Source organism: Branchiostoma belcheri, unplaced genomic scaffold, assembly GCF_001625305.1.
Source record: "Branchiostoma belcheri isolate BF01 breed outbred unplaced genomic scaffold, Haploidv18h27 scaffold170, whole genome shotgun sequence".
Taxonomy (NCBI): Eukaryota; Metazoa; Chordata; class Leptocardii; order Amphioxiformes; family Branchiostomatidae; genus Branchiostoma; species Branchiostoma belcheri.
In genome coordinates this window covers 457,414-470,619 of record NW_017803158.1, presented here as the reverse complement: position 1 = coordinate 470,619, position 13,206 = coordinate 457,414, and the positions used below count along the sequence as shown (strand labels likewise).

Genomic DNA, 13,206 nt, shown 5'->3' with positions numbered 1-13,206 from the left:
CGGGAGGAGGAGGAGAAGAAGAAACTGGCAGCACAGATCAAACATGAACAGGAGCTGATGATGAAGCCCATGCCGTGTATGACGGAGGGGTGCGCCCTGTACGGCACTGCTGCTACTAACTATCTTTGCACGTCCTGCTTCGAGAGGCAGAAGCACAGCATGGCCGTGGACTATGCATCGTGGAAGGTTAACGGGGCCAAGGGGCACGTGGTGTCGGCGGGTTACGCCACCCTTCCCACTCCCGGGAAACACAACACACAGTCGTACCGCAGCACCTACACCATACAGGAGGACGGCGTCGTGCCCAGTAGGAAGTCTCCGCCCTCCCTCCCGCCCCCCCAGCTCCCAGCGCGGGCCAGTCCCAGCCTCGCGAGAGGCGGCGGCGGCCAGCGGATAAGTTATCCATCGGCGGTCAACTCCAAGTACATCCCACAGGAGGACGTGCCGCACCGAAGCGCCACGTATCCCAACTGTTCTGACCCGCCCTCCTCCCACTCCAGCCCCTCCCACCTACCCAACTACCACCCCCCTCCCCCTTACCGTGCACCCAACGGTCCGTACAACAGTCAGCACAACTACTACACCTTACCAGGAAGGCCAAGCAGACAGACTACCACCTCACCGCACAGGTGGACAGAAATCACCGCATGTCCCCGGAGAACTCCTACAGTGACGACGAAGTCGCGGGGAGTTGGTTAAGAACGAAAACGCGGTCGCCCGTACGCTCCACGAGACTGCCTCCGGAGAGGGAAAAGATCCCGTGTCGGATGAAGTGCGGGTACGTTGGGCTAGAGGAACTGGATTTCTACTGTAGCACTTGTTACAAAGACAGAGGTCGCAAACTTACAAATGTCTATAGTCCGCATAAGTGAGCAGCTGGAGAATTAACCTGTCAATCATGTCAGACAGCCAATCAAGAAGCACGGTGGAGGACCAGCGGGAAGGCCCACCTGTACACCACAACTGTCAAGGAACCACAGAATTGTGTTAATTAGAATGGCGAGGACTGAGTAGGTGAAATGCCTTAATTGATTGATTTCATTGAATGATTTCAAAGGAAGCAGTCGCATGTTGAATCAAAGATACCCGATTGGTCTAGAATAGCTGTCAGTCAAGAAGAGGGGAACATCTCCGCAGATTTTGAGTGTCTCATTGACGAGAGAAGTGCATGTCTAGACCAAGACGCACTGTGTGCTGAGAGCATTGTACCATAATCCATGAAGGTGTGTTGTGTGATATAATCATATTTGTTGACGTGCAAGTTGTCTGGTTACAAATGTAGGTGTGATGTATGTTGTCAACAGTATATAACATTGTACAGTTAAACCCAAGACTTCTGTGTGCAATGAGGCTACATGGGTATCTATTGTACATAGCTTTTTTTGTCCAGATATGCATATCTTGAAGCAAACGTGTTTATCGCAAGACTTACAAACTGCATGTACACATGAATAGAGAGAATTTCCGTAGATAAAAATATAGAGGGTGCAAGAGCAATAGATGATTGTATTCTGTATGTATGCAATAAATAATGGATTATATAATTATAAAAGAATTATTACTACTAGTCCAATTTATTTTGTTACCTTGAAGAGGCAAACAATTTGAACAATGCTTTGTGCAAAATATGAGTAGAAAAAGATGGTTGAAAGTATACAACTTATTTTTGGCTGCTTGGAGCTCTCTTGTCAATACTAGTATAAGAGCAGTTATACAGTTTAGTTACTGTAAAAACCACTGGGGCAAATTACTTATGATACAATGTACTGCTGTGAAGTAACACTGTTAGATATTACAAACTATCTAGCATATCAAATATCTTTTTTTTTAATGACAATTAATAGGTAAGTTGGTTTTGACCGGCCCATGAAGAACACTTCTATTTAGTCAAATCTAGTCAATCAAAGTCTAGCATTCTCTTTGTAAAAGTCATTGAATGGGTATCGAAACAGCAGGTTAGATTAATTAGTCACATTTCATTGAACGTTATGTCCGACTGTGTTAATTTTGGATACATCATTTACTGGTGCTTCATTCAATAATGTGCATTATGTTATTTCATGTAAGTTTGTGCTGTGCATGTTGTAAGAACAAGTGTAGCCTGACTTGTACTAGGGTATAGTAGTACATATATTCCTCAGGTGGTATGTGTATGTGTAGCATCGAATACCAATAACTTGCCATGTAGATAATGTGTTATGTTTTTTTTGTTCTTTGTCTGTTAGGCCATACCAATTTAGTTAGTTGGGTCTCGGATTCGCCCGCTTCGTCTTTTCTAATTTGCCAACAACAACAACAAAAAAAAAAGATTCAGGTTCTGAATTAACTTGTCTTCCTCGTTATAATAATGCACTGATTTGATAAAAAGTTTAAAATTCATTGTTTTGAATCATATAAACCAACCTGGTATGTTGACATCATGGCTCCTATTGCAGCTTTCATTTGGAGTTAGTTATCAGAGGATGCCTAGCTAAGTCTGTTGTGTTCTTTTTGCCCTGTAGCTTAATATTTTTTTTTTTTCAGAAGATATCCGAGAACCAAATAAAATTGGTGTGGCCTTACTGTACCAATGCAATCTGATGAGATCAGTGACCAACCCTATTACTGTATGAGTAGGTTTATTGGACGCTACAAACCTAGCTATGTAGGTAACACAGAAGAGGGCTAGCTAGTAACGTTACTTGTATTTTGGACACAAGTGTGTTTTTTGCAAGCTCAAAACGAATGCGTAATTTTCATCAACCAAAGGTGTTTTACTTTGGGTTAGCATGAATTCCTTTGAAGGAAAAGTGAAATTGCCTACTTCTTCTTTATCAGATAGGTTATGAAAAGAAAATTTATCATATAGCAGGCAGATATCTCAGCCGTTATGTACTTGTTACATAATGCTTCAGATGTGATTGTGAGTGCATGTTATAGAGATTTGATAGATATGACAGACAATCATTCCCTAAAACTGCTTCATGTTGTTGAACAGTTACGATGACCACAAAAAATATTGATTTACATTCTTCTCTGACATCACAGATAGAAATTGAACTTAAAGAGCAACTTGAAAGCGGAGACCTAAGAAGTAATGTCTATGCATATTATACTAGCAGCGAAATGTACTGCAACTGTGCAAGCTTTACTGACATTTTAGGAACATTTTATAGGAACTGCATACCATATGACAATACCGTCTGTTGACATTTAAACTTTTTGCTCATTTTCTGGAACTTGTATGTGAGAACATGTTGATACTAATATTCAATTTACAAGTTTCCATGTAACAAGTCCTTTTTCTAGATAGAAGAAATTGAATGCATCTGTCAGAATCAGGTTCAGATACCATTGCTAGCAGGTTGGAATCCTTTGCTGTAGCAGGGAGTTAACAAAGAGGGTATGAATTCTGAGGAATTCTGACTTTTTTTCTTACATGTGTAGCTAGATGGACTTTTGTATTATTTCCCCCCATCTCCACACGTGTGCATAATTTTGGTATGACTTTGTATATTTCTTTTTCTGTTGAGGCAACATTGTTTTGAACAGCTGCAAAATTAGTGTAAACTGACGCTTGTGTACAGTTATGTCAAGATCTGTAACATGGACTGACATGTTCTGAATGTGGCCAGTATTATTGCCACTATTTTCTGCATTGAACAATGCTTGATTCAAAACTGTGAAAAGTGAAGAGTAGCTGCATTGGATAAGGAGATGTTGACAACTTTCATCATTAACTTTGATGCGTTAGATAAATGTAGACTATACTGATGTGATGTCCAGTCATTCTCATCAGCATTTGCTTTGTAAGTGTTTAAAGAGGTTACAACTTGGTACCCAAACACAACAGAAACAGTTTTGTACTGGTTCAGTTACTATCACCAATAAAGAAAATATGTAGTAAGATGCTTCTTGTCATTTCCTATCAGTGATGATTTGATTACAGATGACATCCTCACAGGCATGAGTTAAAAAAAAAAGAAGTTTTGGACGATACAAACGTACAAAACAGCTACAAAATGAACAAATATACGCAGGAAATTGAAAAGAAATACTGGAAAGCGATACTAATGTCGTTGAATGCCAAAATCAATTCCAAAGGAAGAGATGAAAATGCGAAGAAATGCTACTCTATGTTTACTAGTCACTAGTCATTTGTTCAACCTTCATGACCACGTAAGGATTTCAAAGTGAAGGCAACTTTTTTGCGAAACTTTTTTTATTCACGTGCATCAGTTTTGGGGTTCCATTTCCAGAGGATGTCCATATAATCAAATCAGCATGGCCTATGTATGGAGTATCTGGAAGAGCCCTTACTAGGTTATATATGTTACATGTCCCATGGACAGTAACGTTAACTGCTACATTGTAACAGCAATCATTTGTTCAGGGTGCTTTTGGAAGGCAGTAAAGTTAGTCACTTCATACTGTGACAGGCTAGAATGTTTTTGAGCGTAGAGAAGCGCACACCGTGTACGACGTAAACGTTAAGGTTAACGTTAAAGTCCATCAAGATCTGCAGTACATTCTGTACTAGGAAGTGATAAGCATGAAACGTATGCAGTATTCATCACTTCCGCGTAGTGGCGCTGTGAGCTCATACCGGATGTTTACACATCCCACACTGCCTTGTAGTACCGGAAGTGGCTGTTTGAACCGAAGCCCCGCCAAAAAGGAGGTCCGTCGCAAAACACACAGGAGCCCAGGCTGGGCAAACCCGAATCCAGATACTTTGGAGCTACTGAGTCGTGATACCTGCCCCTTTTCACGGGATTCTAGGACGTTTCTTGCATTTTAGCTGAGGCTGATCAGCCGGGAAGCAAGCATGGAGGACGGGGACGACGTGGACGCCAAGAGGGCTTCGTTCTCCCGTGAGTTGGTTGTGTTTTTCCTCGCCCGTTCCCCTCCTTTCTGTGGGTGTATTGAGTGTGTGCAAGCACCGTAAGCCTGACCGGACTTGCAAGCACCGCCGTGCCAGGACCTTACACATGGGTTTGGGCGCGGTGCACTTGAGATTCAACAGCTTCGATTGAGCTACCTTATGGAACCATAACACCTTATCTTATTAACTGGAGCATTTCTAGAATTCTCACTAGTCAGGAAAAGTTAGCTTGCGTGGTCCCAAATTCTCTCGGTAGAAGTGTCAGGGACGAACCGATGTCGTCATGTCTGCGAAGAACCAGTTTTTTATTGACCAACCCGCAGGGGTCCTGAGTGTGTGTGTGTTCCCACGTCCACGGAGAAACGGACCACTTCAAACACACAAGTACAGAGCTAGCAGTGGAATCAAAGACACAGTCGTTATATACGTTACAGTAAACGTTAAATATCCTGTCTTCACACTTCCTTGTTAGAAATTATCAGACTCCGGTTCCACTATGGCTGCCCTTAATTCTTACCACGACCGTTAAGAAAACATGACCTGTCTTGAGTCCGGCTGTAACGTTATACTTATAGGTTAGCCAAGACAATACTCATTTTTCACCCAGGCCCGTGCGGTAGACATGGGTGTCTCAGTGGTGTCCGCTTGCCGACAGGATGTCGTTGTGTGGACAGTTTTCCGTAAACGTCCTGGAATCCTACAATGTTGGCATAGATGAGCAGTGATAACATCTTTGTACCAGACTCTTCTGTTTTGCCCCTCCCACGCAAATCATGATGACACATCTCACACCATGTTGTTTACCAAATTGATTAGGACAACAGAAAGAGGGGCTGGAAGCTTCACACCTCACTAATGAAGCATCATGCCCATCCCATTATCCCATTCACTTCAGATCACTAATAAGTATTCATATTCAAATACTGTTATAATGTCTCTTATTCACTGCACCCAGTGAGTGTGTATTAAGACTGTGTATTGGGCGGAAATAAAAGAAAGATACAATGTTAACCAGGAAAAAAGATGGGGTGGGGTGGGTAAGGGGTCTTAATACAAACCATTTAGATAAAAATGTCATTAGAGGTATTGTAACATTCCCCATTGCTCCCATCTTGTTGACAAGACAATCCTGTATCATTATAAGGCAAAATTTCTTTTTTCATAGATAAGCAGAATGCAGTAATTATAGTAATTTCATTAAATTAATCTTGACAATTTTAGAACCATTCTCCAACACACAGTGCCATCAAAAAGAGGCTCATTTTCTTATCAAAACATTCGGAAAAGACTTACTCCCAAATGCCTTTAAACCAACCAACGTTTGTTCTCGGGGTTAACACAAACATAAAAGAAAAAGGAAAACAATTCCTTTGTCATGAATATTTATTTAATCTGTCGCACACACAAAAACAACATGTAAGCCATACATGGCATAGCTCCCACCGATTGTAACCACAAGAATGTTCTGAAGTAGGTAAACCCACATCAAGCCTAAGCCTGAATATTGATTTTTAAAATGTCGGGGTTATTTGAATATCAGGAGATAGGCTTCAGTGACTGCCAGCCTAGGCATGTAGCACTTCAATGTAATAAAAACAGCAATAACTAAGGATATTTTAGTTGGAGTGAAGTTCAAATTTACATGTACCAGGTAATATCACACAGTGGTAAATATTACATTTGGCGTAAAGTACATCCTTCATACTGCTGGGCAAGAATGGTGAGGTTTCATAAGACTCTGAAGGGCGTTTCAGGAGCTTGAATGACTGATGTTGTCCTTGGAGTTCTGCAGAAATCCCTCCAATTTCTGGAAAGAGGCATCGTTAATCACAAACAGGAGGAAAACCAACACTCATATCCCCTCCCGTGTATATATTTATCTTTATATCATACCCGGGCCGCGATAACGTTCGATAACGGGTTCCGGACCCGTTATCGAACGCTTCCATGGCTTCCATAAAACGATTCGAACGCATTTTGCCCTAACCGCGTGTGCCCCTTTCGAAAATTCGAATACAGAATCCGGATATTGGAATTGATGTTGTCGCATTTTACGGTTTAGTGGCACCAATTTTTGGCTCATGTTGCATTGAAAGGCGTGTTTTCTTGGGTGGGTATGACATAAATAAAATACAACACGGTGTATTCCGCATCGCCCTCGGTCCCGGCCCTCCCGAGATCCGACCCGTGGTCGGGCCGATACCTCAGGTGATACGGGATACCCTGTGTTGTATTCTCTCTCTTTATATATATATATGAATATGATATATAACTTTTAATACTGTATTATCAGGGTTCTCATCAGAATGTTTTGTATCGTCAGGTACACAAGGAAAACTTTCCACAGCACAGCCACACATTGAGTCTCAAAATCATGACCACAGACTTGACTGAACTCATTTACATTTACTCTCAGAGACACTTTTTCCCCCTGTTTGAGGGACAGATTTTGTAAATTTATATTTTCCCTGTTATAGCTTCGTCCTAAAGTGAAATTTTCATCTTTCAAAGATTTATTAGGAGTCAAAAGAAAAGAAACAACCTTACGCTGGTTGAAAGACAGTCTAGGGGGCTAAATGACAGTAAAGAGGCCCCTGCTCTCAAATAGCCTAGTGATAACTACTAAGTACCTAATAGTAATACCAGCCCAGAAGAGAACTAGAAATAGCCATGCCTTCAAGTACCAGAGTTATCAACCAAGGATTGAGGCGTTCAAGAATTCATTCTTTCCTAGGACTATCGCAGAGTGGAACTCACTGTCACCAAATACAGTACTAGTAGGGGCATTGTCATTAGATAGCTTTAAGCAAAGTCTAGAGCTAGAAGTTCAAGGGTTAGGTGTAACAAGTCGATCGGTGTAATATAGCCAGCCGCCGCCGTGCCGCGTGCCTGTGAAGCTGGTGTGTTACGCCGAAAGGCAGTTATACCGGCTATACAGATACAGAAACAGATAACTATGATGATTGTATTTTTATCACAGATGTGGGGATGACAGAAGAACGACAATCGGCAGAAGAGATGGATGAAAAGCGACAGCAGGCCATGGCATACGAGTACCTCTGTCATCTACAGGAGGCCAAACAGTAAGTACTGAAACATGTAGGTGTGAGTAGTGCAGGCTACCCTGGCTCCTGGGACACTGGGGATTGAACCCATGCCGAACCCCGGGCAGCTAGCTCACGAATGCAACAAACTAACCACTAGGCCAAAAGGTCTGGACCCGTTGGACGTGACAGTTGATGATGCTTGAACCACAGTGTTACACTGCTTAGGTGCTACCAGTACCACTAACACGAACAGTCTGCTGCCTTCAAGACTCGACCATGCTTCAGGCTTTTTGCTAGTACCTTTTTGCAGCAAGTAGGGAGATGAATTGAATGGCTAAAAAAAGTGGGATTTCTTTAGTACCTGCAAACATCTTTCAGGGTGATAATAGATTTATGGATGTCCATAAAGGTTGGAAATCGATGCCTGACTAGTTGTCACTGTCATGGAGACATCGTCACTCCCAGTGATAAGAATCAAAATCCTGGTGGGCGTTATTTTATTTGGAAACAAATACGTCTGCTTGTGTAATAACCTACCTCTTGCTTACAAAGTTCAGCTCATTTAACTTTCCTAGACTGAACTTTGCCCCTTTCAAAAGACTCAACCAAGTATGAAAAGATCAAGCATCATGCGACAAAGCAGCCATAACATGTTGATATCTTGAGTCTTTACAGTATTACAATTATAAAAGGCAAGTGATGCTTTTGCAGGGTTCGAAATACAAAGGTGCAATGTGCAAATTGCACGTAATTTTCAAGATTTGCACCTAAAAATATTTTGAATGTGCAATTTTGCACCTGGACAATACCGATATATCATGTTTGCACTGCGTATCTCCGAAGTTTCTTGTGTGTCGGCATCGCGCTGGGCGCATGGCAGCCATATTGTTTTTTTTACTGAACATCCTGGGAACAAGCTGCTCTCGTCCCCAGGTGAAGACGCGAAGGCATTACGTAATGATTTACCTAATATGGCAAGACGCGAAGGCCTACGTAGCTGATTTACCAAATATGGTGAGACCCGCGAAACTTGTTGCCCGATGTGGTACGAAGTCCTTCGGCAGAGTAATTTCGGCTTTTTCGTCCAATTTTCGGTAAAATTCGGTGAAAAACAGTTTTCGGATTTCCCAGCATTCAGTGCTACCCAGGAAATTTGTAAAGCATGAAGAAGGGCCTATGAAGAAGGGGTCGATTTTCAAGTTCTTTTCACGGGCCCAGCCGGCATCAGAGGCTGGTACAGCCGGTGGCGGTGGACCAGAGGCTGGTGCAGCCGGGGGCGGTGGATCGGGAGATGCCACCGGGTCCACCGTCTCCGAGGATCCCGCGGCCGATGTTGACGACGCGCCCCCAGAGGAGGGGGAGGGGAGCGCCAAGAAGCAAAAATTAACCGGACGTTATTTTTTTCTAAGCAGTATTTTTTTCCTTATATCGTGCGCGATATTCAAGGTAAACAAATATGCAAAATAAATGAAATTTATTGCTCGCATACTGTTGGTAAATTTTTTTTATGACGAGTGAGAGGGCCGGGGGTCACTAGCGGCGTCCTTTGAAGCTAATGCCGACAAATTTTTTTTGTGTTCTTTTTTTTTATAAACACAGATGATACTTGCATTGTTCATGTTTCGTTTGGTCCCTTCTTTTTAATGTATACTAAAACTTCTATATGCAGTGGCAGGCTAAGAAGGTTGATACACAGTAAAACAGTTCCAAACCTAAAGATGCAAGGCTAAATATAATTTTGCACATAAATTTTTTAAATTGCACCTAAAAATTTTGCCAATGTGCAATTTTGCACGTACCTGAAAAAAAGTATTTCGAACCCTGTTTTGATAGTTCATTAGATTTGGGAGATTAACATTGCTTGAAATGTTAATTGAATTAGACCATGTTACAGTATATAGATTGAACTGTTCAGTGGAAGTGAATGATAGAATGTCCCCACCTACCTAGTAACTGTGTAGTAGCCTCAGTCAATTTGCCAGCAACCAATTTAGGGAGGTTGATTTGCTGAGACCCCTCTACTCCTAAATCATGTCCCGGCACACTGTGGCAGTACTCGACCCACTCCAATTAGTTTAATAGGCAGGAGCCATTTTCTGTATTTTTCTTAAATTGCAGGGGAGGGCGGGGCCGCGGTTTTATTTGTAAAGCTCCCTCGGGTACTAGTCTTTTGGATGAGTGTTGATGGAATTCCTTTTTTCACTGGTTTTTAAATTTAGGGATTTTTTTTTTTGCTGTTAATAGGCCAAAAAATATTCTTTTTGTGGAATACTCTATCCTTATCTTGACGATGTGAAAGACTACTGTAAAATGCTGTTTATATGAAATAGCCATAAACAGGTAGTAACTGGAATTGATGACACATTTACAGTGTTCTATTACAGTGGTAAAATAGTTGATGTCTGTATGACAGAGAGAAAGTTCCCATGAACATTTTCCTGGATGTAATTTTCATGCCTGTCTGCTCAGAATTGAAGTAATAATACTAATATTGCTATAGAGAAAAAGCTTGAGACCATTAGAATCACTTTGTTTTGATGTTGAACAACAGAATCATAATTGCTTTATGAAAATGGGATTTTTATTGAATAGCTGCTTTGAATGCAACTGTTGTCCTTCTTTACTCAGACATATGGTATACCCTTAACAAATTGATTTAGACGTAAGGCCACACCAAGTAAATTTTATGGATGACATCCGCGCCCGCGCAAAATTGATTTTGACCTGTTCATAGAAAAAAAACAAGAAATTCCGCTTCCTGTAACTATGACCAAAGAGTCACGACAGTGCCGCAAATTGTCAGATTGACGTGAAACCTTTAACGCGAAAACAGGACAGACGTCAGATTGACGTGAAACCTGTAACGCGAAAACAGGACAGGACGACAACTGCTGTTCCACCTGATTTATTGCTGTTTTGATGATGAATAAAAGACTTATTGCTTGTTACACTGTGTCACCTCATTCAATTTGTGTCCTAACACTTGTCGTCTCAGTAGTTTTCTGATCTAGGCCTCTTGTTTTTTTAGGGCCCTTCTTGTTTTTTTTCGCCCTCTCGCATTAGATTTAGTGTCTCCAAAGGACGTCATCCATAAAATTTACTTGGTGTGGCCTAATGAGAAATTTATCATAAAACTATACGATCTATGGCTTATTCTTGAGACTACAGATAAGAAATATACCAATTAGAGACACTTGAAATCAGTTTTCCAAACAAGAAGAAATTGCATGTACGAATAGTTGCTTGTTTTGCGACCTAACAATCTATTGAAATATTACACCTCTTTGCAAGGTATTTATTTAGTTAATGGGCTCTCCCTCCTTGATTATGAGTCAAGTTCACCTGTAACTGTCCTGTCAGTGATTTCCCTAAAGATCCAATATTCCTGATGTCCTCCTAGGCAGATAAGAGTAGGGCCACACCAACTTAATTCTATGGATGACATCCTCTGAAGACCCCCAAACTAGTGCGCGCGGGCGAAAAAAAAGAAAAATCCGGCCAAAAATAGAAATGATACTAAACCATAGGAATATAAAGCTGGTAGTGTGAATTTGGCGTATTACACATATAGCGACGTATACGACAGGCCGTCACATGCTGGCTTTTTGCGGAATTAATGAATCGGCACTGTACGTATGTACTGAGTTCTTGAGTCGTGGAGCTTCGGTAGCCTGAATGCCATCCTCCAGAGTTACCACCGGCTTTGTTGTCGCTAACTACCATGGACTACCCAGGCCTGAAGCCAGGCCAGAGCCTTGGAGGACGTGATTTTTGTTTTTTTGAGAACAGACGAAAATCAATGCGCGCGCGGATGTCATCCTAAAAAAGAAGATGGTGTGGCCTAGAGAAGACATGACTGGGACAGCAGCCAGCAATTTTCCTCCCTAGGTACATACAGGATTAGGAGTGATACAGCATTCTCTATATTATATATATTATATGTATATGTCTTGACATTTAGTTTAAAGGCAACCAATGTAATTTCAATGATGATCATGAATAAGGCAATCTGTATGATGTTGACACATATTGCCTGATATTGCACATTTGGGTCATTATTTCATACTTCGGGCATTCAAAACAGAAACAAGCCTCGAGACGAGTCCTTTATTTTCTGGGTGGTACCCCAAAAATCATCCCAGGATCCCTGAACTGTTTTTAGTCACAGTTTTCCTCATTTTTGATGAATGTTTATATGGGACAGTGTGTAATTGTTGTAACTTTGTTTGTAGATAAGTGACTAGAATATATTGACTTTGAAAAATCTTGTTTTCAAGCCCTAAAACTGCATTTTACACCTTCACATAAATTTGTGAAAGTGCCTGTGCCTTGACTTGTTGTTTATCTCAGTGTACTGTTAATAGTGTCTGACTCAGGGGAGTATTTTTGACCCCAGGGGAAGTGTTCTGTGTGCACTTTACTTTCCCTAGTATCCTGTTTCATGGAACAAGACCAGTAGTCAGTCAATGTCATGTGAATGTGAGGCTCTATTGTGACTCATGTTTGGGTAGGGGTGGAGGGTTGCAGGTATTTACATGTGGTCAACTCAACTGGGGGAAGTCCTGCTCACGACACAAGGCCTTTCTAACTCTCACAGACCCAAACCTTTCCAGATAGAGAGGCTAGGGCTCTAGCTATATATATATATACTATATAGCCAGCTCATTTTTTTTCCATCAGCCCAGGTTCATGATCAGGCCTGGGGGAGGGTGCTCACAATCTAGGGGGTCCTTGGGCAAATTCTGTATTTTCACAATTTCAGAGGCAAATCAGTGCTAGTCAGTACAGTACATCTTAGATCTAGTACTAAAATTTGAGTTCATCGGAATTTTTGAAAACTCCAAAACTTTGATACTAATACGCATTTTCAGTTTCTCTAGTTTATGCGATACACGCAAAAATTTTTCTATGCACCCACCTTTTTGGGAGGGGTGCCAAAAATGAATTTCCAGCCTTGCCATCAAGTTTAACTCCACTGAGGATTGTCCTGCCCACGAGACCATTCCAACTCCATCAGACCCAAACCTTTCCAGTCAGAGGGTCACTCTAAAACATGGTTTAAGGTTAACCCCTTTGTTGAAATGTTTTGACCAGGTAAAGGTCTGGTGAGTGGGTTGGTAACTGGATACCCCAGGGGTGACTGCTCGCCTCCACTCTAGGGCCGACTTTAGACTGACGACGGTATACGATCGCACGACAATCGTTGTGGGCGACGGCTGGCTTTAGACACATGACCAGGAAGTGTGACGGACACCCGCAGCGCAGGAGGGCACGCCGCGCGCCAATTCAAAATGG

At 41.8% G+C, this 13,206-nt stretch overlaps 2 protein-coding genes across 11 annotated transcripts in view; both read left to right on the top strand.

The window, feature by feature from the left end:
- The window catches only part of LOC109466884 (OTU domain-containing protein 7B-like), a 38,671-nt gene extending 34,785 nt beyond the window's left edge, over nt 1-3,886 (top strand). For both annotated transcript variants that reach the window (XM_019764749.1, XM_019764750.1), the window contains exon 10: nt 7-3,886. In XM_019764749.1, coding sequence (XP_019620308.1) covers nt 7-699 — 693 coding nt within the window. In that variant the 3' untranslated portion in view covers nt 700-3,886. The remainder of the gene's footprint in view (nt 1-6) is intronic.
- Nucleotides 3,887-4,619: 733 nt separating this feature from the next.
- LOC109466882 (ras GTPase-activating-like protein IQGAP1) overlaps nt 4,620-13,206 on the top strand; it is a 114,851-nt gene continuing 106,264 nt past the window's right edge. For 7 of the 9 annotated variants that reach the window (XM_019764746.1, XM_019764747.1, XM_019764743.1 and 4 more), the window contains exons 1-2: nt 4,620-4,853; nt 7,845-7,947. In XM_019764746.1, coding sequence (XP_019620305.1) covers nt 4,808-4,853; nt 7,845-7,947 — 149 coding nt within the window. In that variant the 5' untranslated portion in view covers nt 4,620-4,807. The remainder of the gene's footprint in view (nt 4,854-7,844; nt 7,948-13,206) is intronic. The other 2 variants (XM_019764745.1, XM_019764741.1) reach the window with 1 other exon arrangement.